Consider the following 26,098-nt stretch of genomic DNA (forward strand, 5'->3'; position numbering starts at 1 on the left):
GGGACAACAGCCATCCTGCCCATTTCAGTACACTCAGAGCACCTACCACTCAAGTGACAAAAACATTCATAATTACACAGGCATTCTGGCATGGAACAAGCCCTGAGTAGCAGACAGATTCTGAACAATCTCTCATTGTACCCCCATGAAAACAGGGTCCCTCAACAAGTAGAAAAGCCCAGGTTCCAGAGACAAAGCCCTGTTGGCCATGCAAGGATGTCGCCACTTGCAACCAGCTTAGTTCAATCTAGCGAGCAATTGTCTAGGAAATTTACAGATTTACAAAAGGATACTTCATATCATTTACAGCAATATCCCTTAAACACCTGGATAAAGAGGTCTTAACAGTACATGTTTACCAAACACCGAAGTGTAAAATCATACAAGGTAATTTAGTTTCTTTTAAAGGCAACTAAAACATTCATCATATTACTGAAGCATTAACAACACATTAACAAAAAGCTTAGTCATTTTAGGCATCTATATTATTTCTCAAGGAATAATAATAATAGTGATCATTTCTCCCCAAGCCATCGCCACTGGTGAGAAGGACAGGGGCTGTGCCCAGCTCCTAGAGAGGAGCCCAGCACATAGCAGATACTCAGTGAAGTCCACTGACTTGAAGCAAGCATACCCTGGTCAAGAAAGGGTACGTGTATATGAGGTAGGTGTAGCTTGGCTACAGTTCCAAAACGGGACACAGCATAGACTCTAACCTCAGAGAAATCAAGGGCTACCAAAAACAGTGCACAATCAGCTAGTCAATTTAAAAAGCAGACGGTCACAAGAGCCACAAACCACTTACCCAAAAGCAGATATGCATTTTGTTAAAATTCAACTTCCTTTCTCTGTAAAGGTTACCTGCAGCCATCCTTTCCCAGAGTGAAAATTCATGTGAGGATCACATAGATACAGGTTGAGGATCCCTAATCCAAAAATCCAAAATCTGAAAGGTTCCAAAGTCTGAAACTTGGAGCATGGATGTGATGTCACAAGTGGAAAGTTGCATACCTAACTTCTGATGTCTCAAAGCACACAAAATTTGTTATATGTACAAAATTGAAAATGTGGTATAAAATTACCTTCAGGCTATGTGGATAAGGTATAAATGAAGCATAAATAAATTTCATGCTTACACTTTGCTCCCCTTCCAAGATACTATGTCTGTGCAAATATTCAGTAACTCAAGAGAATCTAAAACACTTCTGGTCCCAAGCATTTTGAATAAGGAATACTCAACCTATATTCCATGCAAGAAAGTGCCAGAGGCCTCACTCTGGAGTTGTGGATTTGGGTCCATGCAAATGAAGAATGTCTCAATCAGCATTGCTGTTCTCAGTGGGGGTTTGGGAAGGAAGGAATAAAAAGATGTACCTAAGAGTGAAAAACAACAGTACTAATTTCCCTTGTATTCTCCCAATTATTAGGCACGACATTGCCCAAAATAGTATCCTTGGTTCATCATGAAAGCCAGTCTTCTTGTCAGCACCAGGAGGACAAGCCCCATGGTGCTCCCTGACAAGTGCGCTACTCACAAGCCTAAGCTCCCTGTTCCCTGTACCAAGAGCATGTGACCAGGGATGCTCCTACCTTCCCTCTGTCTCACCTCCTGGTCTTATTCTCTAAGGATCAATAAGCCCCAAAAAGCAGTCCAATTAGGGCTAACTAGGAGCTGGGTGTAGAGGTGTGCTCACGATTCTCTTGCTCCCCTCCCATCTAGGGTCTCCCCACACCTCTCAAGATAAGGAAAACTTTCTACTATTATTATTGGCAGTATTAGGATTTGAACTCAGGGCCTTGCAAATACTTGAGCCACACCCTCAGTCCCTTTCACTTTAGCTTATTTTTCAGATAGTCTTGTTTTTGTCAGGGGAAGGCTTTGAACTGTGACCTTCCTACCTCTGCCTTCCTCATAGCTGGAATTACACGTATACGTACCACCATGCCTGGCTCCATTTTTCTTTTATTTATTTATTTTTTTTTGAGATAGGGTCTTACTCTGTAGCCTAGGCTTGCCTGGGGTTTGAACTCAGAGCCTCATGCTTGTACTCTATCACTTGAGCCACTCTGCCAGCCCTTTTGTATGCTGGGTGTCTTTGAGATAGGGTCTTTCAAACTGTTTGCCCAGGCTGGCTTCGAACCATAATCCTCCTGATCTCTGCTCCTGAGAAGCTAGGATTACAGATGCAAGCCTGTAATCTGGTGGGCTGAAGCCTGGCTGGCCTTGAACTCTTGATCCTCCTGCCCCAGTCTCCCAAGTGCTGGTATTATAGGAAGTGTTGGTATTATAGGAAGGGGCCACTAAGCCTAGTTGGAAAGCTCATTTTAAAACAAAATCAAATGATTCCAGTCTCGACAGCATGATGTTCTTGAAGCTTCTAATCTTTCTCTACCTGAATTGGGACCAAGCATGTCTGCTTGGTTCCTCAGCCAGCTATGGCCATTGTGTGCTGACGTGGCTCAGGTGGACATCTACCTCTGGAGTGAGTCTCCCACTGCTTTAATGCACTGGGTGGCAGCTGTGTGGGTGACAGTGAAAAGAGCACTCCTCATCTGGTGGGCTGGCCATAGCATCTTGCCACAGGGAGGGTTGCACATTCTTTACAAAGTTGGGTTCCACCAAAGCTATAAACCTGCAGACTCCTTGGGGCAGCCAGGGCTCTGCCTTGATCCTTTATTATCTCATAATAAAACCAACTGGTCAGTATGCTGAGTTCAGTAAGTAAGTTCAGGAGGGAATATCCTTACTGACCTTCAGTCTTTTGCTGTATGTTTGAGTATACTTCCTCATTTATTAAAAAAAAAAAAGAGGAGTGGTGAGCAGCAAGAGAGGGGAAAGACCTGACCTTTGTGGTTCTTGTCTGTTCCACTGATGGGCATTAAAGATGAAGGGAGGAAATGGAGACTCATATGTTCATCCAAGGTCAAATGTCAAATGAAGGGCAAACCAGGGCCCTCCCATAAGAAGGAAGAATTTTTAACTCCATTTACATAATCCTGAGGTCCAGGACTTTCCACAGCTAGACATTGACAGCTACTCTGTGTTTGACTCAGGGGGAGCTCACTCTTGCCCCACGATCCCAACTTCCCAGATGCTATGATACAAAGTTTTCATCATCCTGTCATTAAAGCTCCCAGAGGTTAACAGTTAACAGCCAGCTGCATATGGCCTCAACTGGTAACTCTAGATTATAAGAATAAAGTCACAATTGAGCCCCAACTTCATATATCACCATGGAATTAGGGTGGGAGACAGATGTCAAAAAGTTAGACTTCCATGCTTAAAAACAATTCTTCCACATAGTGGGGTATAAGGATATAAGGTAAGGATAGATAATTCTAAGCCAAAAGAAATCCCATACCTAGAAAGGGAAAATAAGCACATAACACCTGAGGCTAAGCCACAGGGAGATTTTGTTAGCCTGCCTAGCTGTGAACGTAAGACCTAGTTGTGTATGTCTTCGGCAAAGACAATCATTAGGATGAAACCTTTCCACCCTACTGTCCATTTCCTGAAAAACTTGCCAAATGGCAGGGAAATTTTCCAAACTATAATTTCCTCTGCAGGGAAGTCTTAGGATAGGCTTCACAGATACCGTAAATGAAGGCAAGAGAAATGCACGTCGGTAACCCCAAAGGACTGAAAAAGAAAGTCATTTGATACATGTCACACAACCCAGTCCTGCTCCAGCAGTACAGCAGTGTCTTTCAAGTGATATCAAGAAGTTCCATCTGAAAATAGTGTGAAGAGCAGTGAAATGGAATTGAAAATAGAATACACACCTCCTAGCAGGGATAGCCATTGGATTGTGAATTGTTCGTTATATGCACACGCAGAAATATGTTTCTGTCTGTGAGTCATGGTCACAATTTAAAGTCACTGCATTACAGGTAAAGAAGAGTTGAAAAATAAGAAACTGAGAGTTTGGGGCAGGCTCCCTCTCAACAAACCAGTCAGGCATGGTGGACATGCCTGTAATCCTAGGGGGCATAAGTAAGAAGATCATGGTCTGAGGCCAGCCTAGGAAAAAGTGGGGGACCCTATCTGAAAAATAACTAAAACTAATAGAGCTGGAGGCGTGACTCAAGTGGTAGAGCACCTGACTAGCAAGCACAAGGCCCTGAGTTCAAACCCCAGTGCCACCTCCTCCCACCCCTCTCCCTCCAAAAAGAAAGAAAAAGAAGAGTTTGCTATCTATCACAGAGGCAGGATGGTAAGAGGTCTACAGGACTGCACATTAAATCAACACTTCAGGGATGCTTCCACACATTCTGCTTCACCCTTTCCAAAACAAGACAGAGGAGGAGTGTTGTTAACAGCTGAATGTGTCCCTCAGAATTCATACGCTGACGACATCATGCTCAACATGACTGTTTGAAGAAAGGGCTTTTGGAGGTTATTAAGGTTAAATGAGCACCTAACACGGGGCCATGATCCAATAGGACCGGTGTCCTCACAAAAGGACACAATGCACAGAAGCAAGCCGCGTGAGGACACAGCCAAAAGGTGGACAACTACCTTCGGATGAGGAGGGCACCTCTTCTGAAAACAACCCTGTGAGACCTCGATCTCAGATCTCCAGAACTGTGAGGAAGTACATTCCTGTCGTATAAGCCCCCTGGTCTGTAGTGTTTTCTTAGGGTAGCTCTAAGACTAATATAACTGTCTAAAACCAAAATTTATAGCAGGACTATGGATTACAACAGAGGTACAATTAGCAAAATTATACCCTATTTTATTAAGGCCTCTCATTTTACAGAAGTAGATTTTTCCATTCTCTAAGAAAATTAAAATCCAGTTGAAAAAAATCAGATTCAGTATTAGAAACCTTAACTAAGACCACAAAGCAAACAACAGTGATGACTTATGAAAAACTAATTCTACACTGGAGCAAGCACAGGTGGCAGCCTGAGGACATTTTCTGAATGCTGAGCACGTGTCGGGCATTTTGTTAGGTGACCATATACTCAATATCATTCACCTTCATAAAAATATCATAAGATAGGTGCCATTATCACCACTTTGTACATGAGAAGTAAAAGTTAATGAAAGAAAAGAACCAACCCCGAAGCCAGATCTTGTGACTCTGACGGGCTCCTGGTCTGTGACGTCACTGCGGATGGGAGAACTGAGCAGCTGAGTCATGTTGAAACATACGATAGTTATTCTCTTAGGTTTTCCCCAAGGGCATTTTCAGGAAATAAAACAAGCATCTCATTGTCTACACCTACAGTTTTGCATGAACACAGCCACAAATAACTTGATCCAAGCTTCAGTTTTAAAAAGTGTCTGTTTCTCCCTCCATAATAAACACCCCAGTGAATTTAGGGCCTTCTCCAATCACCAACATCCTAATGTCCCATGAAATGGGCATATTCTGTGTACACAGCTCAGACCTGTGACTTTGAAATGATGACACATTTCTCTACTGGCCAAATACTAAACAACTACTGTCCAAAAGTCGTGTAGCCCAGGAAGGGTAAGAAAAGTATGGGGACAGTGGAGGTCATGCTCCCGACTGTTAGTTACTCACCACGCTTCCCATGCAGAGTGAGTTGGGAGCACAGGATCTAAGCAAAATTCACAAATGATGGACGGTCAGGGTTGGGCCAAAAAGCCCATTATTTTCTCAGAAATCTTGTATTCTGAAAGTGGATATTTTAAAGATCTAACCCGTAAGTCTAAAGCAATCATCTTCACAGGAAGTTTGTTATGATTTACAGGAGTTTTACCCAGATAGTTCTCACTATAGAACAATCTGTGGAAATAATTTTTTGCCCTTTTTGCCTTCAAATGAAAGGAGTTGCTAAAAATATTTGCAATTTGTAAAATCAGACAAAGTCCATCTTTGACACTAAAAGTAAAATAGATTTTACTTTTTGTGATTCAGTGGCTGAATGCTTGCCTATATCAAGCATAAGCCCTAACTTCCAACCCCAGTACTATTCAGTTTATAATTGAAACCATTTAACATCTCCGTATTAGTAACATCAGATTCACGTCGCAGAAACAGAAGCAGGAAAAGAAGATACAGACAAAAATTTACCTATGGCCAAATGAAAAAAAATCAGCAGAAATAGAATCAGAAGTGGCATAGAAAGCAGACTCAGCAGACAAGACACCAAGCATCTATTAAAAATGTAACTCCACATGTTCAAACGGTAGGGAAAGGCATGAGCCTGGTGAGATGCTAATTGGTAGATAATAAAAAGACCCATGTCAAACCTTTAAGGAAAGGAAATACAGTTTCTGAAATAAGAAATACACTGATAGGAGTAGAAGTGAGTAGATTGGAGAAAAGAGACTGGGGAACTTGAAGGCAGAGTGACAGAACTAAAACAAAAAACAGGGAATGGGATTAACAGTAACCATAGAGAGAACAGAGCGTCAGTGAACCATGGAGCCCCAGGAAAAATGAGGCAAGAAGCAGAGAACAAACACACAAAAATATGTGTGAAAATTTTCAACTATGATGAAAACCATACACATACAATTCCAAGAATCTTTAATAAGTCCCAGCAGAGAAAGCACAGAAAAAATCATAATGAACACAAACCTCACAATCAAGTTGGTGTAAACCAGCAATAAACACGAAACGCAACTCACAGGAACAAAGAGAAGAATCGGGGCTAGTGGAGTGGCTCAAGTGGTAGAGTACCTGCCAAGCAAGTGTGAGGCCCTGAGTTCAAACCCCAGTGCCAAGAGAGAGAGACACAGAGACAGAGACAGAGAGAAAGAATATGACAGTAGGCTTTGATAAGAAACATTGCAGGTCAGATATATGAAGCGACAGCTTCTAACAACAGTACTGATAAAAAAGTCAGCTTACAAGCACTTGAAGAAAATTCCTCTGCAATACAGAAATGGGGAAACCTCCCTAACCATGACACCAAATCAGAAAGTATAAAAGAAATAAAATACAAATCCTACTACGTTAAGAAGGAAAAAAAATGGAGTGGTAGAAGACATCAAAATTAAAGCCACCAAAAGACAAATGACAAGCAGGAAAAACATTTTTAATTTCTTATCTCAAATAAATGGCCAATATTCCTAATATAGAAGAGAGTTTAAAATTGAGGGATGAACTGGGGATGTAGCTCAATGGTAGAGTGTTTGCCTAGCACGTGCAAGGCCCTGGATTCCATCCCCAGCACTGCAAAAAAAAATCAAATAAAATAATATATAATAAAATAAAAGTTGAGGGGGGGAAAAAAGAAGAAAAAGAAACTAGGCAATTAATAGAATTCAAGAAGTTTCTAAAACAGCCCTTAAATATGAAAGATGATCAACTTTCTCATAAATAAAAACCACATGGAAACATCATGTCTTTCCAACACAGTGAGGAAAGATCCAAAAGTTTGACAATATATCTGATGACAAGTTTGTGGAAAAGCACATACTTTTTATACATTGTTGATGGGAATTCTATAATTGCCACAAATGAAATGGAAGAAGGGGTAAAATAACCAACATATAATGTAAGGCTATTCAGAATTGTCACAATGAATTCCCCCTGTACAAATATATATCCTAATAAAAATGGGGGAAAAAGGAGAACTTAGCAGTATCTAATAAAAGTTTGTATTCATTTATCCTTGAATCCAGCAATCCCACTTACAGGATTCTATGCTAAAGATTCAATAATAAAGGTACAAAATAACGTGGGTATGAGGATATTGCTGGATTGTTATTTGTCAAAGGTTGAAAACAATCTAAATGAGCACCAGTATAAACTATGCTACTTCCTACACAGTGAAACGCAAAACAAAGATAAACTCTCTACTCTGATACAGATTGATTTCCAGGATATGTTAAATGCAAAGGGCCAGGCTGGAACAGAATATTTAGGAAATTTGTGAAGTTTGTCACAATATAAAATTGCATGTTTGTTTAATATTTATAAAGCAAAACAGCAAAAGACAAAGCCAGAGAAAGAAAGGGTTCTATAGAACAGAGGGAAGACCCCCAGGAAGAGGCAGCGAGGGTGTTTGTACAAATACCTGGCTGGTTTTATAGGTGAGGAATCATGACTCTGTTTTACATTTTTAAAAAGTTAGAATAAAACAATAAAGAACAAACTCAATCCTAAGAAAGGAGATAAAATTTATCAGGTTACTGAAATAATTACACAGAAAAAATAACTATTTGAAATAATTTTTTGACTACACTCCTGGTTAAATAGATTCTAAGGCTGAATATAGCTGGACAAGTAGAGAATTATGTGACAAACATAAATAATTATGTGACTACTGTTAGAAATCAAAATTTTGATATGAAAACATTAAACCAAAGTTAAGTTATAATAGTATAGTTTCACAGTTGAGTTGGAAGAGTTAAGTATGAATCTATGACTTTGTTTCATTGTACATACTTCTTAGATTTACTCTTACTTAGTCTTAGAAGCAATGACAACTAACCCAGACTGTAATCCCTAAATACCATTTCCCCACTACAAGGAGCCAGGCAACTTGGAGGAATGGCTGATCCCAGAGAGAAAGGAGGAAATGTCTAAGATGACCATTTAACACCTTCCTGGCCAAAAAGCAAGGGAGTGCTCATCTTGGTTTATTTTGTGTTGCTGTAGCAAAATAACTTAGGCTGAGGCATTTATAAGGGTTTACTTAGCTCAAAGATTGAGCAGCTGAAAGTCCAAGACCAAGTGGCTCAATCTAGAAAGGGCCTCATAGTGCATCATGCTACAGCAGATGGTATCACTTGGTGAGAGTAAACAAGGAGGGGAAGCAAGAGAGGAGCTAAGGAAGGCAAACCCACTTTATAACAACCTGCCCTCGCAGTAACTAACCTTGTTATGAGAGATCTACTCCAGTCTCAAGTGGATCCCTCATCTCTGAAGGCCCTTAGTGTAAGTCAACCTTTGCAAGTTTCCAGTTTTTAAGAAATATGAAAATCAGAGCACGGAGCTAGATGTTACCTTTAAGAAGGAAGGTATGACACCCTTCAGAAAAATGGGGCCAACTTCTTCATTAAGTCCATGATGTGAAAAGAAGGGAGGTGGGGGAGGTGAGATGGACTCTTTCTTGATCAAAAGGGATTAAGAGATACAACAGCTAAATGTGAAGTGTAATTCTTGGCGACAAATTATAACCATCCAGACCCAATGGACCACAATTAATTTTTAGTTTAATGATGACACTGTAGTGATGTCAGAATGGCCATCCTTTTCAGAGACATTTACTCAAATTTCCAGGGGTGATGTATAATAATTTCTAGCATTTGCTTTAAAATACTTCAGAGTAGAAAAAAAGGCTTAGAAAAATCAAGATGAGTAAAACCTCCATTCTGTTGCATCTGAGTGATCAGTACAGGATTTCATCACACCATCCTTGTGACTTTGAACTGTTTGAAAATCTTTATAACAAAAAACTTATAAACCCCTTCTTAGCAAAAGAAGGCAAAAATAGGGGTATATAACCCCACCTATTATTTCTTTATTATTACAGGTTAAGCATCCCTAATCCCCCAAATCCAAAACCCTCCAAAATCTGAAACTATATGAGCAGTGACATGATGCCACAGTGGAAAATTCTACACCATGAAACTTAGTTTCACACACAAAATTATTTAAAAATATTGTGTATTACCTTTGGGCTACGTATACAAGGTATGTGTGAAAAAACTAATTTCATGCTTACATGTGGGTTCCGTCCCCCAAATATCTCTTATGTATATGCAAATAATTCGACCCCTCCAAATAGTATGAAATCCAAAACACTTTTAGTCCCAAGCATCTGGGATAAGGGACACTCAACCTGTAGTTTTAAAAGCAGGATCACTCCCACCCCCAGACAATTTAGATGTATTAGGTTGTAGCATGTGTTGTAAAAGCCAGAGAAACAGCCACTCTAAAATGAGCCCTCTGGGACAGCTGGGGTGCGAGGCACTGCAGTACGAGGACTTGCCCACTGAAGCTGGGAGGAGAAGCCCTCCCAGGCAGAAGCGAGTCCACAGGGTTTCTGTCTCATACTGCCTTTTCTGCTAGTCTCAAACTCATGAAGTTCAAGTGATCCTCCCGCCTCGGCCGCCCAAGTAGTCAGGACAACAGACATGTACCACCACATCCAGCTCTAAAGCTATTTTGAACATCACTTTGGACCTCAGGATGTACTACAGGTAAGGGCTGGACTTACCTGCTTTTTAATACCTATAAACAACAACCCCTCACAGAAGGAAGAATACCTTCAGCAAATGTCATTATTTGTTCATAAGCAAAATTACTTAAAAATAAAAATAAGAGCCTGCAACAGTAACTCTATGATAGAAAAAAAAAGTATCAGCTGGCACCCTTCAGCCATTTACCGAAGGTGAACCCACGTGGAAAATTCCAGCTAGTGTTGTTCTAAGGAAATGCCGAGCAACTGAAAACAAGTGTGACAACTCCCAATGCCTGACCTCAGTATAGGGACATAACTTTTCTCCTTCTGGGTTCCCTCCTGGATGTTTCTTGAAGCACCCAGTGCTTAGAGCAAAGATCTAGTTGGCACGTCCTTTGCCACCCTGGCACGAAGTTCAGGAAGAGACTAATCTGATCCACCCAGGAACATTTCCTCCTTTAATAAAATTCTCTCTCCAAAGACAAAGCAAGCAGTAATGCAGAATACAAGAAACTAAAACATGGACCATGGTCAAGGGCACGGATAAGAGACCGTGCGTCACAGAGAACACTCAGAAAGTACATTCTGTCAGAGCCTGAAGCTATACCTCAGCACAGTCCCTGGCACCTGGTGTGACCCTGGCAAGTGACTGAGCCCCTGCACCTCAAGTTGTCCCTCTATAAAGTCAGGTGACTGCACCTCCTACAAGCGGTTGAAAGGAATGAGTAAGGCAAGTAGGAGAAAGGGAAGGTTTTTTATACTGGAAAACATTAACTCCTGTGATCCTCAATTTTTAAAAACATACAACATGTTTTAATTAGCAAAAATATCTCAGTTTCCCTTAATGATCTTTGAAATTTCAAAAGGATTTCTTTTTTCATTTTCCAAATCTAAACTATTAGCTAAATTTTTCAGACTCTAGCTGTTCCTCAGTACCTGTGAATGACTGGTTCCAGGAGTCCCTGAAAGATACTAGAATCCAAGGATGCTTAGGCCCTTTATATAAAATGGTGCAGTATTTACACAGAACCTGTGCACATGCTCCCTTCTACTTTAAATCAGCTCTAGATGCTTTATAATACCTAATACAATGTAAATGATATGTAAATAGTTACTATACCACATTGTTTGGGGGAATAACAATAAGAAAAGTCATACATATTCAGTAGAGACACAATTTTTTTATGGGAAGGACTTGGGTAGGATTTGAACTCAGAGCTTTACACTTGCAAAGCAAGCACTCCACTGCATGAGCAACACCTCCAATCCTGCAATTTTTTTCTGAGTATTTTTGGTCCATGGTCAGCTGAATCTGTGGGTGTGGCACCCACAAGTCTCAAGGATGACTATACAAACCTACTGGCTCCTAAGATGCAGGCTTACCCCTGCCCATCCAGGAGCATGCCCAACTCTACCCAATCATCCAATACTGATCCATGGAAGGTGGGCTCCTGACTTTCCCTGCTCTTCCTTTATTCTATTGTTCCACTGTCCTGCATTGCACTCAATCCCAGGGGACAGGTCTTGTTAATTACAGGAAAATTCTGTACTTCACTGCTGTAAACACAGCCAAACTACTTGAGTGGCCAGAAGTCCAAACTCAAAAGTCTGTAAAGACATGCATTTTACTAAAAGTACTTCTGTACTAAGTGTGACAAGTTTCTCACAGAGCTTCTGACCCCTCAGCCATGTTCCTTAGAGACACCCACCCTAACTTCCTCTAAGTATACCTCTAACAAATTCACTTGTTTTGGCCGAGCATGGTGGCTCACACCTATAACCTCAACTACTCAGGAGGTGGACATTGTGAGGATTGCAGTTCAAGGCCAGTCTGATGGCACATACCTGTTATTCCAGCTACTGTGGGAGGTGTAAAATAAAAGGATTATAGTTCAGGCCAGTCTGAGCAAAAATGCAAGACTATTCAAAAACAACTAAAGCAAAAAGGGCTGAAGGCATGTGGTCAAATGCCTGGCAAGGCCCTGAGTTCAAACCTCAGCTCTGCCACCAACAAAGTCCTCTTTTAGGAACCAGAAATGACTGTCCCCCAGGCCTTAATCCATAGCAAAAGGGAGTCACATTACTATGAAAGCAAATCAATTGTCAGAATGATTCCAGGCAGATAACTCAATGTCCTGCAGTTCTTGTGCATGTTTTTTTCTGTTTCCTGGAACTCAGGTAAGGACAACGGTACACCTGTGAGCAGGGCATGGTAAACAATAAGGTGTGTGTGTCAAGAACACAGCAAAGGCTTTGAGAACCACCTACCAGAAGGCCACAACAAAGCTTCATCTCACATGGGAATAAGATCAGCTACAGTGTAGCCCAGCATGGCCTAGACTTCTCAAGTGCAGGAAGGAGACCACCAGACACAGAAATGATAGCAAATTCCATTTATCCCATTCCTCCAGGGCTTAAGCATCCATTCAGTGGGTCTCTGTCCATCTCCACCTTCTCTTCCCTACCCCAGCTGACTAGGGATTAGCTCCTCAGAGCCATTCACCAGGTCCATTCACCATGTCACTATTGTGGATCACTCTGAAGTATGTGACTCCAAAAAGCAAGCAAACATGTTGCAACATGGATGAACCTTGACGACATCATGCTAAGCAAAAGCAGCCAGTCACAAAAGGATGGATACTGTATACTTCCACTAATATGAGGTACCCAGACCAAATTCAGAGTCAGAAAGTAGAATGGTGCTTTCCTGGGATGTGTGGGGAGAGGGGAATGAGGAATAGCTGTTTAACAGGTGCAGGGTTTCAATTTAGGAAGGTGCAAAGAGTTTTATGTTGGATGTATGATATTGTAAAGGCACGTAATTCAACTAAGGCGCACACGTAACAATGGTTAAGACATGGCTGGGAGTGTAGCTCAGAGTACAATGCTGGTTTAGCATAGGCAGGGCCCCAGGTTCTCTCCATAGCACCAAAGAAGAGAGGAGAGGAGAGGAAAGAGGAAAGGGGTAGGGAGGAGGCGGAGAAAGAAAGAAAAGGCCAAAATAGTAAATTTTATTATGGATATTTTACAATAATAAAACATTTTTAATCTTTTTTGTTTTTATGGTACTAGAGTTTAAATTTAGGGCTTCACACTTGCTAAGCAGGCATTCTACACCACATGAATCACACTTCCAGCCCAAAAATAAAAAACTTTTTTAAAGAAACATGATCTTATCTTGCAGTTCTGACTCTCAATAGTTATGAGGAAGCCTACAACCTGCCCTGGAATAGTCCTGCCCTGGCTTATCAGAAAGGGCCCAAGGTCTCATTTGTAATTACAGAGTCTCTTCAACTTGTGGGTTGATGTCCCGAACTTGTGACTTGAGGCTACTATAAGTCAAAAATGCATGCAACACACTTAATCCACTGACCATCACTGCTTAGCCCACCTGTCTTAAAGGTGCTCAGGACAGATACATCAACCTGTAATGACTGGGCAAACTCATCCAAGACAAGCCCTGTTTATCAAGTGTTGAGTATATCATGTAGTTTACGGACTACTGTGCTACACTGAAAATGAAAATTGGAATGGTTACACCGCTGCTCTTTTGCAACATTGTACGATTGAGAAATCCTAAACCTGGGGCCACGTGGACCTGCATCACCTCTCCTGTCCTTATGTATGAAAATTTTCACTGGGGAGCCTCGGTCCCCTTCTTTCCCATATTGTCCTGCTCATTTGCTCAGCCAGGACCTTGCTCAGTGCTATCCTGAGCATTGGAAGGTCAGCAGGCAGCACAACGCTCAGCCACCTTTTATTTCCATGAAGAAAGCAGGTAAGAAACAAATGACAGTGGTAACTGGGATGCAGAAAGCAGCTGACAAGATGTCAGGAAGAGGGGACAGCTGAACTCTACTCTGAAGGACTGGTCTCACTCCTCTGTCCACAACCTCTCCAACAACTCACCTGTTCTCTCAAGCCACTCATTTTCATAAAGCCTTGGGACTCTTGTCCATGTTGAGTTAAAGGAATAACAACCTGTTTCTCTTGCAAACCACAGTCATCCATAGATCTTTTGCCAAATAATAATGTAGCCCACCCAGGAAATCATCTCTCCCACCTCTACTGATAAAGAAAAAACTTACCCTCAAAAGCTCAGCTGTCTCTCTGTCCTGCCGTGCAACTGCCAAATTCAAGTGAAGAGAAAGATCATTCTCGCAGGCCACTGTTCCTGTTCCTACCCTTGTGCTGTTCTACCCAGCCCTCTCCTATAGTTCTTGTTTGTGTTTTATCTGAGACTTGAAACCTTGGGCAGGGATACTTTCTCAGTGCTGAAGACATAATGAAATAATAAGTGTGTCAAGTCAGTAATACAGCACAAGACACCCAACAACTGCCAGCAGAGGCCCCAATAGATCAATGAGTACCACGGGCCCAAGACTGAAATATGCTCACAATTCTTTCTTCCCTAATCCAAGAAAAGCACATTGAAAAGAGTATTGAGCTTCTCAGGGGGTCTTCTGTAGACAAGATGACAGCAGAAAATAAAGCAAACCCAACCTATGTCAGGCCCAAGGCAAAAATCTAACCAAGTGCAAACTGTAAGACGTAGAACTTAGCTCAACAGAAAGAGGGTCTGGGAATTTCACCTGCTTAGGATTGCTGCCTTGCTGGAGTGGTAGCTGGGGAAGCTGATGCAAACTCTGTGGCAGGCAATTTGGCAAAATATGTAAAAGGCCTTGCAAACACTCATCCATTCAGTGCAGCTGTTCCTCATATATGCTCTTTCTTCAGTGGTGCTATCTATCCTCTCTGGTTTTTCTAGCCTGCTCTTCATCTGCACCCTTCATTTCCTCATTGCTATCTATATTCCCCACAGCCCTGTAGGGCTTGGTAGAGGGAGACTGCCCCTCACAAAGTCACTGCAGAATCCCCAACACCAAGCAGGTGCCTGGCACATAGCAGGCACCAAACATTTCAAATCAGTTAACTGGGGGATTGAAAAGTGTCTGGAAAAGTTGAAGTGAACAGATGTTTGACTGTTTTAAAGTACTGAAAAATCAGAACCAAATTAAGCTGCTAATAAAAGATGTGAGAAGTCAGTCGAGCCACAGCCTAGGTTGGACGCAGTGTGGCCAGTAAGAACTGCATAATATGGTGAATAAATACATGTGGGCTAATCCTCACCCTGTCAGTCCCCCAGAAGCTAACCTAGGAGACAAAAATCCAAATACGCACATCAAAAGTTCTGTATCCACAGGGAAAATAATTCTTTTGCACAAGGATGAGTGGACCCAGGAGATGTGTGAGGAAAGAAAACGATCCCATTTCCTAACCCCCATGTCTAGCCCAGTAGCCATGTCAGTCCTCCCCCAAAATGTAAGTGAAAAAGTAACACCATGTTGATGCCAATATAACATCAGTAATACCAGAATAAGCCAGGTAAGGAAGAACAGCAGAGTCATCACACAAACACTGAACAGCAACAGAAATAAGCAGATGAGAACAAAACAACCTGAAGACAGACACTCCATCCTAAAAGACAATGGAACACTCCATGAAGAAAAGGAAATTCTCCCAAATGCATCCAAAGCAACCAAGTAAGAAAGTGAAGTCAACAAAACAGAAACTCACAGGTAAGATGATGAAGTGAATGGAGACCTGAAGTAGTGAAATGAGAATCAAAACAATATGGTGACAAAGCCAGCCAATAAGTATAAACCAGCAAAGTATACAATATACTGACTGATTAATTCAAGAGTTATGAACAGAGTGAAGAGTACAGATTAAAGAAAAACAAATAGGAATTAAATGCCCACAACAGCTAGCCAACATAAAAAGTCTTTCAAGTCAAGAATCCAATAAATAGGAAGTAAAATGAGTTAACAATACAATTCATATGCAAAGTGACAAAAGAAAATTTCCTGCAATGATTAAATAAAACAATTTTCAGGTTATGAGAACATATCATCTTAAAGACATTGTGCTCAAGGTAGTAATGGATTCTCATGAAGTTAATAAACCTTAGAGACAAAGTCAGAGTTACCTGTGCAGACAGCATATCATTCACAGTAGAAAGTAGAAAATCAGATCAGCCTGAGATTTTCTGTATCAAGTAATACAGGGAAGACCCTGGAGAATCAGCCACCAAGCTCTAGATAGCCTAGGACTATCATACCCAGCCAAGAGATCACAAGCCTAAAAGCAAGGGTTTCACATTTCCAAGTGTGAAAACATTCAGAGAACAAGAGCCTCATGAGACATTACTCAAAAAAGAACAGAAATCCTGCCAGTTAAGAGATAAACCAAAATAAAATATTCTGGAGTAGGAAAGCCATACCCAAGTAGAAACAATTGAATCAATGCAAAGAACTGAGCCAAACAATAACAGAAAATATAGTCACAGGACAGAATGGAAAATCCAATGTAAAATTAAGAACTTTCTAAAAATTAACAAAGGAGAATAAGAATGTTAGCACCCTTGTCCACATAGGGAGGACTTTCAGTGAATAATGACAAGAGTTGAAACAGTGTTTTTCAAAACCCACAATTCTAATCCTGTAATGTTTTCAAAGATCTCTTTCCTTAACCTGACATGAACCTTTTAGAAAAAATACTCTCTCATGTGTTAAAGAAACATGTATTTGAAGTTTAACATTTTTTGGTTTCAGTTTTTTCCTTCTATTGAAGGCAAGCAAACTTAATATTTCTATTGTAAGATAGCCTTGTCAGACGAGTTACATTTTATAGAAGTCCTTTATCCTTAGGCCAGTGACTTCCTAGAAAGTTTTCTAGAAGAATGTTCACCTCGTGTAACTCGAGGTTGCTTTGAATGGCTAGGATTTGAGGTGACAGATATTTTCTTCTAAATACTTTTCAATGTAGATTTCTTCATATTGAGCATACATCAGTTTTTACAGTTTTACACAAATACAGAATGATTTACCTGAATTATAAAGCAAAACCAACCAGACAAAAAGCATGCAGAAATGTTAACAGTGGTTAGGACTGGACAGTACTTTTTGTCCTCTTCCAGGGGAAAAGCCCAATGGTGCTAGTGAATGGGAGGTAACAAGGAAAGTTTATAGAACTTAATAAAGTGTTCAAAAGAAAAAACTGAAAACCTCTATGGATGTATGCATATCAGAAGTTAGAAGATTAGCACTGAATAAAAGCTTACAGATAATTTTCCTTTTTTTAAAATTTCTAGAAGGGGGCACTTAGTACTTGCATAGGAAAAAAGAGACATTTGGTTTGGTTTATAAGAGAAGGGGCTTCTTAGGATGTGACAGTACCCAGGCCCGGAGGCACCTGAACACCAGGTGGCACGTGCAGTAGAAACAGCAGCCTCAAGAGGAGATGCGTGTGATTTCCACGTCTCCTCAGTGCCCAGCAGTCAAATGACTCCTTCTCTTGGTGCAAACACAGAACAAGTGAAGTCTGCCCAAGTCAGACCTAGCCCTCAAACTTTGCTCTCGTGTCACTACAGCATGTGAACACCCGGGAGCACACCTAAGTGAGACCCAAGATTAAAAAGAGAGTAGTTCAATTCACACTCAACAAGGCATGAGCACCCCAAAACACACCACTCAAAAGCTGGGCATGCCCAAGCTCATAGCCTTCATGTGTTTTGGATGGTTAAAAAGACAGACAGAGCCATGGAGGAGGAGGTGACAGAGGAGGAGGAGGTGAAAGAGTAAAGAAAGCTCCTAAGCAGACAAGGTTCTAATGAGTTACCTTCAAGCTTCACTGATATGCAGACACTCAGCATGCATAGACTGTAAGGTCTGGAACATTCCAGCTGAAACAAGACTCACCAGTGGCTATGGCCCAGTAAACGTCTGATCCATTCAGTAACTCACCACATGCTATGGGAGAATAAACCTGGGATCCAGGAACCTGAAGCAGAATTCGAAATGGGGCAATCCGTGCATTGGAATCCAGTACTGCATCCAGAGCACCTACCAGGCGGCCTGTGAAGAGAAAGAGAAGAAAGTGCACCTGTGAGCCCAGGGACAAACCAGGTTGGGCAGGCGACACGCGGATGCTTGCTCCCATGCACATGAGGCAGCGTGGTCAGTGACAAACCTCGATTCACTTCTTTCACTCAACTCACAAGAGTCTGAGCTCCAGGAGGTCAGGGGCCCCAGCTGCCTTGTACCCATTTCCCCAGCAGCTGGTGTTTGTAGGCATCCAACACTGATTCTTTAAATCAGTGAGTAAGTGCACAAGGGGCTTGGAGTCATCACCTGACCCAGTTAAGTCAGCATGACCCAGTAAATAAAAGCAGCATCTCTGGAGTCAGGATTGCCTGAGTTGAACCCCAGCCCCATAATTTTCAAGCCATGGGACTTTAGCAAGTTACTTAACTTCTCTGGGTGCTGGTTTTCTCATTCATCAAGAAAATAACCACAGTGTACTACCACGTAAGGATAACTGTGAGAATGAGTTAACACAGCCACCACTGGGGAAGTGCGTAGGCTATTTCCCTGCCCATAAAAAGTACCACGTGCTTCCCTTCATTACCTTACCATCATGATCTTCATCTCAAATATGCAAAAACTAACCTCCACCTCCTCCAGAAAGGTACTGTGAGAAGCAAGTAACAAAACGTATCAAAGCCCTTCACAGACTGTAAAGGAGAGAACATGAGGAAAGGACTGGTGTTCTGCTGTACGGAAGGCACCCTGAGTTCATGGCAGCAACAACACATCTGCTTCTTCTGAGTCCTCCCTGGGCTGCAACCAGAATCGCTGAGAAGATTCAGCCACTCACCTCCGTTCACATATACTCGTTACCAAATTGGAAAGTAAGGGCCTCAAGTTGCCTGAGCAAGTAATATGGGTATTAGATAAAGAAAAGTTGAACCGTGAGGGAGTAAGTTACTGGCCTAACACCCATCATCCCCAGATACAACAGTGTATGTTTGTACAAACAAGGACATCCTCTACCCACCCACAGCACAATCATCAGAAGTAGAAAACTTACTGATAAATTCCCACTGTCTCGTCCTCAGATCCCATTCTTAGGTTGCCAAACATCCCAATACAAGGGGTTTCATCCTCATAAACTCATCGTAAGTTGAAAATGCATAGACTGAATACACCCCCCAAAACTAACAAACGTCCTACCTCAACAGCATACCACACTGTACAGTATGAGTCATTTCCTTGCATGACCAATGGGAGGGAGCTCACTGTCACTCCCCTGTGTCACAAGAGGGTGTTACTGCATATTCTGGGAAAGACCCGAATCCCAAGTTCCAACTTTCTATTGAATGCAGATAGCTTTTGCCCCATTATAGAGACAAGAAAAAATCCTAACTCCAACCATCAGAAGTAACCATCTATACTGTTCTTTCTCTATAATGGATCTGGTTCAGAATCACACACTGCATTTAGGTGTTGCACCTCTTTGATCTGTGGGGTCTGGAGACATCTTTGACTTTCTGACCTTGACACTTTTGAAGATCACAGGTCAGTTCTTTTGCAGTTCATCCCACACCTTTAATATGTCTGATGTTGTGGGGAGCCGACAGGTGTACTGAACAAGCTGCGTGTTTGAGTTTGGCACCGCCCCAAGCCACAGAAGAGAAAATGTATAGTTATGCACAGTAAAAGTGCACACTTGATTGGCACAGCCTTAGCTGCAGAAGTGGGCAAGATACAGTACAGCTGTTTTTTCCTTTAATGTTTACGTTTGGAGAGAAGCTTTCACAGGTTCCTCCTGTTCCTGAGGATCAGAGTGTCACGCCCCCTCCCCCGAGAAATGCCTCTGCATATAATAAACTCACTGGAGGTGGAGAGAGCTGGTGTGTCTCCATCAGCGCGCCCAGCCTACCTGGACCCAGCTTTATGCATGTTTTTTCTTCTGTCTGTTGTCTTTTCTGCATCTCCCGTCACCCTCAGTTAGGTTTCTAGGACAAGCTCATGCGGGCGTGCAAGCTGATATTCTATCACATTTAGATTCAGGTTGTCTGTCTTTGATAAGAATCACAAAAGGGACACTCGCTATCAGGTGGCAGGCAATTTTGATTTGTTCCAGTCTTGGTAATCTTTGCCTGATCACTTGATTATGACAGTGGTGGCCTGGCATCTATACTACAGTCATTCTTTCTCCCGTTGTAATTAACCTTGATTTGCCCCACTTAAGAAGGAGGAAAAGGTACATGGCTTTTATGACACTCAGTTCTTTGCTACTAAGAATTATTGCCTTCTTCCTGGTTTGCTCTCAAGTTCCAGATAACTAAAGGAGCAGGAAAGCTGTATGCTGGATAAAGAGGCTGTCATTTAACACAGAAGCCAAGTGGCAGCTGAGATAGATTCCAAATACCAGGTTGGGGGTGGGAGTTTAAGGTCTGCTTGTAAAAGGTTGACAAAACAACATGTTTGTCCAGCAGAGATGGGGAACAGCAATGGAGAAGCTGATGAAGATCAGAAAGGAGCTGAAGGCTCCCACGCATCCCCTCCCCACACCCATAGTACCTCCAACTAAGATCTATGACAGAACCCACACTTTACTGTGGTTTGGGGTTTGGTTTTTTTGGCAGTACTGGAGGTCAAATCCAGGGCCTTATGCAGGCTAGGCAAGTGCTTGACCACTGAGCTACAGCCCCAGTCCCAAGAAAACCCAGAAGGACTATAGAGACACTGAAACAGGAATCAGGGAAGGTGTGCAGCAACTCAGGGAAGCCACATGCAGGAGCTGGGGTTTTCCACTGGAAAGAACAGTGGTTCCTCTCTACAAGATTCAGGTGCTTTTGAAAGGTCGGATGTCCATGTCAACTCAGCCCATTTTACTGGGGGGAAGGTGGGGAGGGCGACAATCAAAAAGCCACACAGGACTTACAGTGCTAGCTCTAACATGCAAAATACTTGGAAGTCATACTTTCCATCCATACAACAAAAAGAAAGCTGAGCAGACTGAGAAAAGCAGGGACTTTTCTTGGACTCATCAGAAAATTGAGGTCACAGGTCAAACCACAACCCCACAATCTAGAGAGACCTGAAAAAATCCAGAATGAATGCCACGGTCACCTTCCCTGGTGCTGATGCCATAGGGACACTTGAATGGTGACACTGACAGACTGCTGGGGGCTAAGTGTGAACCAGCATGATGGTAAGAGAGTTCTGAAGGCTGCAGTTTTAAGGGAACCCCAAATCTGCATGGGCTTCAACACCAGAAACCCCACAAGGTTGGGGGAGGGAAGAGTAACCATTGTGCAATAGCCTTAGAGAATTCTCAAAAACAAAGTCCTACTCTCCAAGTGAGAAATTTCCAGAACCTTTTCCTAGGTAGAGGGAGGGAATTCTCTAACTCCTATACCTCCAATGACTTTCCTGTCCTCAGAGGAAGGGAGGTGGGAATGGCTAGGAAACTCACAGGGTCACAGTCCAGGGTCACAGCCCACTGAGGACTGAGATTTGTTGATATCATTATAGAAGCCCTCTCCTCCCATCTATCCACCTCCCCAAAAGGCTCCAAGTATAATGACAGAGGGTGACAAGGTTCAGACTAACTGAGAAGTTCCTGAAGGAGTCCAAAGACAAAAGGGGAGAACAAAACAAGGACATCTGAGAAATATGAAACCTCTGACACCTACAGCACACCCAGTTCCAGCCAGAAAAACAAAACTCACAGCAAAGGTCTACATCCTCAGCTCATATTACATGACATTATATCTTGCTCCTAACAAAGCAATGACAAGAAAAAGCACACTGTGAAGAGATGAAGCACACATCAGAATGAGACACATACACTACAGAGCTTGGTCATACAGACAGGGAATTCAAAATATACTGGATTAAAGGCCCTAATGAAAAGCTAAACAAGAACAGATAGGTGATGTAAGCAGACAGGTGGAAACTCTAAGAATTAAAAGAAATGCTAAAAATAAAAACAAGCCAGCCATGGTGGCTCACACTTGTAATCCTAGCACTTGGAAGGCTGAGATAAGGAGGATTACAGTTGAAGAGCAGCCCAGGCAAAAAGTTCATGAGGCCCCATCTTCAACCATTAGAGGGACACAGTAGCACCTCAGCTACACAGGAGGCTGAGATCGGGAGGATCAGGGTTCCAGACCAGCCTGGGCAAAACAATTCATGAGAACCCATCTCAAGAGAAAAAGCCAGGCATGGTGGCACATGCCTGTCATCCCAGAGACGAGGGGAAGCATAAAATAGGAGGATTGTGGACCAAACCAGCCTGGAAAAATAAGTGAGATCCTATCTCCAAATAACCAGAGCAAAAAAGACGAGAGGTGTGGCTCAAGTAGTAAAGTACCTACCTAGCAAGCACAAAGCCTGAAGTTCAAATTCCAGCACCACCAAAAGAAGAAGAAAATTGCTTTTGATGGGCTCATCAGTAGAGCAGACACGGTCAAGTTAAGAGTCAGTGAGCTAAGCCGGACGCCAGTGGCTCACACCTGTAATCCTAGCTACTTAGGAGGCAGAGATGAGGAGGATCACGGTTTGAAGTCACCTGGACAAACAGTTCCATGAGACCCTATATCAAAAAAAACTTTACAAAGATGGGCTGGTGGAGTGGCTAGAGGTGAAGGCCCTGAGGTCAAGCCCCAGTACCACCAAAAGAAAATAACCAGTGAGCTTGAGATAGGTGAATAGAAACTCCTCAGCCTAAAAAGCACACTCACACAGAAAGAATAAAATATAGAACGCCCAACAACTAGGGAAAATTCCAAAGCACACACGACTGAAAAAAGAGAGAACAGAAAGCAATGGTTTGAAGTAACAATGGCCAAGAATTTTTCAAAACTTAATGGCAGACACCAAATCACAAACCAAGAACCACAAAGAACACCAAGCAGACAAATGTTCAAACAAAAGCTTACATCTGACCAAGTATGATAGAGTTGTGGATGTCTGTAGGCGGTATAGGCAGGAGGACTGTGGTCCTAAGTCAGCTCTGGTCAAAAAACATGAGTCCCTACCCAAAAAACTAAAGCAGAAAGGGCTGGGGCATGGTTCAAGCAGTTAGCATGTCTGCCAAGCAAGTGTGAGACCCTGAGTTCAAACCTCAGTACCTTCCCCCTAAAAAAAATTTTTTTTGGCACCTAGGTATATAATATGCAACTTGGAGAAACCAAAGACAAAGAGAAAATCTTGAAAGAAGCCAAAGTGTGTGGGGCAGGGGGAGGGAGGGGGAGGGAGACAGTTTAGGAACAGGAAAACAAGAATTACAGCAGATTTCTCATTAGTAAGTATGCAAATAAGACTAGAGTGAAATAGAACTGAAAGAAAAGAAACACCAACCTAAAAACCTATACCAAGTGAAATTATTCTTCAAAATTGAAGTAGAAGTAAAGACTCTCTTAAGTAAAAACTAAGGAAATTCTTTTCCAGCAGACCTAAGCAGCCAGAAATTCTTCAGAGAGAATGAAAATGACACAGGTCAGTAATTCAGATCTATACAAAGAAATGAAGTGTGTCAGAGAAGAAATAAATGAAGGCAAAATAAAAAAAATCTTTTTGTTTCTTGTTTTTTTGGTAGAGCTAGAATTTGAACTCAAGGCTTTGCCCTTGTGAGGCAGGCACTCGACCAGTTGAGCCACCCCTCCAGCTCATTTTGCTGTTGATATTTTGGAGACGAGATGTGCAAACCATTTACCAGGCTGGCCTTAAACTGCCCCTTAAGTAGCTAGGATTATAAATGTAAGCTACCAGGGCCCAGCTTTATTTTTCTTATTCTTAATTGATCAACAAGAAATTTCTGAAGTGATACTAGTGAAAAAGTACTAGCATGTAGCAGGTAGGTAATTAAAATGAATGACAGTAATGCCATAAAAGATGATGTCACTGGAGTCCTAGGCCAGAGGCCCAGCTCTGTGGGGTTCTAATACTCTCCCCAGAGAAAGCGATGTGAAAAGGCAGGAAAGGATTTTACTCAAAACGGTCATTTGGGAAAGATGGAAAGTAAGTATCTCAACCCATCTTCAGATCCTGACACGAGCTTTTGATTTGAATAGAGGATGAATTTGGGGTTGGGGGGAGGTTTCCATAACTAAGCAGCATTGGTCAAACAGTGGTCTGGTTGATCACTGTCTCAGTTCTGGTTCTGAAGGGCTGAAGAAGTCCTTAGGGCTTGAGGGGACAATCACCCCCATGAGATGATTGCTCCATTGGAGTGATCACATCATGGGGTGATCTGTCTGCAAGCTCTGCAGTTCCTGGAATCCAAGGTGACTAAATGTTTAGGACAATGACTGGAGGCACCTTTTCCAGGTCTGCAGCAGGACCTGTTAAAGCTGACAGATGCCTCCGCCACTCTCCTCTCTGTGCCTTCAGCCTTGAATGGGATGGCACTCCTTGAGTGCTGGAGCAGAGCTAAGCAGGAGTCTGACCCAAGGTTTTAAGACAAAGGAGACAGATGCAAAATAAAGGCAGGGAGGCCAGGCTTTTATCCTGCTTTTAGTTACCTGTGTACCCAAGTAAAGAGTCAGTCCTTTTTAGCCAAAACAGTTTCTAAGTACCTGCTACAATGCGAGAGGGCTTGGGACCCTGTTATAAGATGCCTGTATTTCATGTGAAGCAGTACAATATTATTTCAAGGTAAACATAAACTAATTTTAAAACTACATTGTAAACCATAGGGCAACTATTATATATATATTTTTCAAAGTATACTTGACATGTTAAGAGGATGGCAGCCCGAAACACCTTCTTACAGCTACTTGAGAGATGGAGATCAAGATGGGGTCAGCCTGGGGGTGAGGGAAGAGTCAGTAAGACCGCCACCTCAACCAATAAGCTGGGCATGCCTGTCATCCCAACTACACAGGAGGCTTAAACAGGAGAATTGCCCAGCCAAAAATACAAGACCCTATTCAAAAAAATAACGAAAGGAAAAAGGGCTGGGGGCACAGCTCAAGTGATAGAGAGCCTAGTAAGTTCAACTCCAGTAGCTCCAAAAGGAGAGATTGAAAGTGTGTAAGTGAGTGAAAGAGAGACAGAGAGAACGAGAATGAGAATCAAATATATTGGCGAAACTGACAGAACTATAAGGAGAAATACACACATCTACTATTCTAGTGGGGACCTCAGCATCTATCTTTCCATAACTGATAAATCAAGTTCTTAGAAAATTAGTGAGCACACAGTTAACCTAAAAGAACCACTATCAAGCCACTGAATTTAATTGATGTTTACAAAATACTCTATCGAACAACAGCACATTTTTCTCAAGCTCACATGGAACATTCACCAAGATGGGCCATAAAACACCCTAACAAATTTAAAGAACAGAAATCATACAACACATATTCTTAGACCACAGTGGAATTAAATGAGAAGCAAATAAACAGAAAGAGAACTAGAAAATTCCCAAATATGTAGAAGTGAAACACATTTAATGCTAAATAATATGTGAGTCATATAAAATGTCTCAAGAGAAATTCAGAGATATTTTGATCAAAATGAAAAAGAAGCTACAAATTAGAAAAGTTTGTGGGATGCAGCAACAGCAGGGCTTACAGGAAAACTTTAATATCAAATGCACAAGTGACACATGCAGAAAGTCCTAAAATCAGTAAACATGGCTTTGACCTTAGGAAATTAGAGAAAGAACAATTTGATACTAAAGTAAACAAAAGAAAAATCTGATCTAAAATCATTAAATTTGAAAACTTAAAAACAGAGAAAAATTAATAAAACCTAAAGTTACTTCTTTGAAAAGATCAATAAAATTGATAAGCCTCTAGCTAGGGTAACCAAAGAAGGAGGAAAAAAATACAAATGACCAATATTAGCAATGAAAGTGAGGTTATCACTACTGAGCCCTTGGATGTTAAAATAATTGCTATGATGTTAAAATGATCACAATAATGTTAAAAGGATAACCATAAACAACTCTATGCACACAAATTCAATAACTTACATGAAATGAAACTATTCCTTCAAAAACAAAAACTACCAAAACCACAAGGAGTAACAATGGCTGCTCTGAACAAGCTTATATCTATTAAAGAAATGAAACCACCAGCCAGGGGTTTCACCAGTGAACACTACTAAACCATAACAGAACATTG

The 26,098-nt window shown here is 41.7% G+C and overlaps 1 protein-coding gene across 4 annotated transcripts in view; it reads right to left on the bottom strand.

The window, feature by feature from the left end:
- Tbc1d8 (TBC1 domain family member 8) overlaps nt 1-26,098 on the bottom strand; it is a 109,607-nt gene that overhangs the window by 39,994 nt on the left and 43,515 nt on the right. For 2 of the 4 annotated variants that reach the window (XM_074050376.1, XM_074050375.1), the window contains exon 2: nt 17,874-18,029. In XM_074050376.1, coding sequence (XP_073906477.1) covers nt 17,874-18,029 — 156 coding nt within the window. The remainder of the gene's footprint in view (nt 1-17,873; nt 18,030-26,098) is intronic. The other 2 variants (XM_074050377.1, XM_074050378.1) reach the window with 1 other exon arrangement.

This window comes from Castor canadensis, chromosome 12, assembly GCF_047511655.1.
Source record: "Castor canadensis chromosome 12, mCasCan1.hap1v2, whole genome shotgun sequence".
NCBI classification, from domain to species: domain Eukaryota; kingdom Metazoa; phylum Chordata; class Mammalia; order Rodentia; family Castoridae; genus Castor; species Castor canadensis.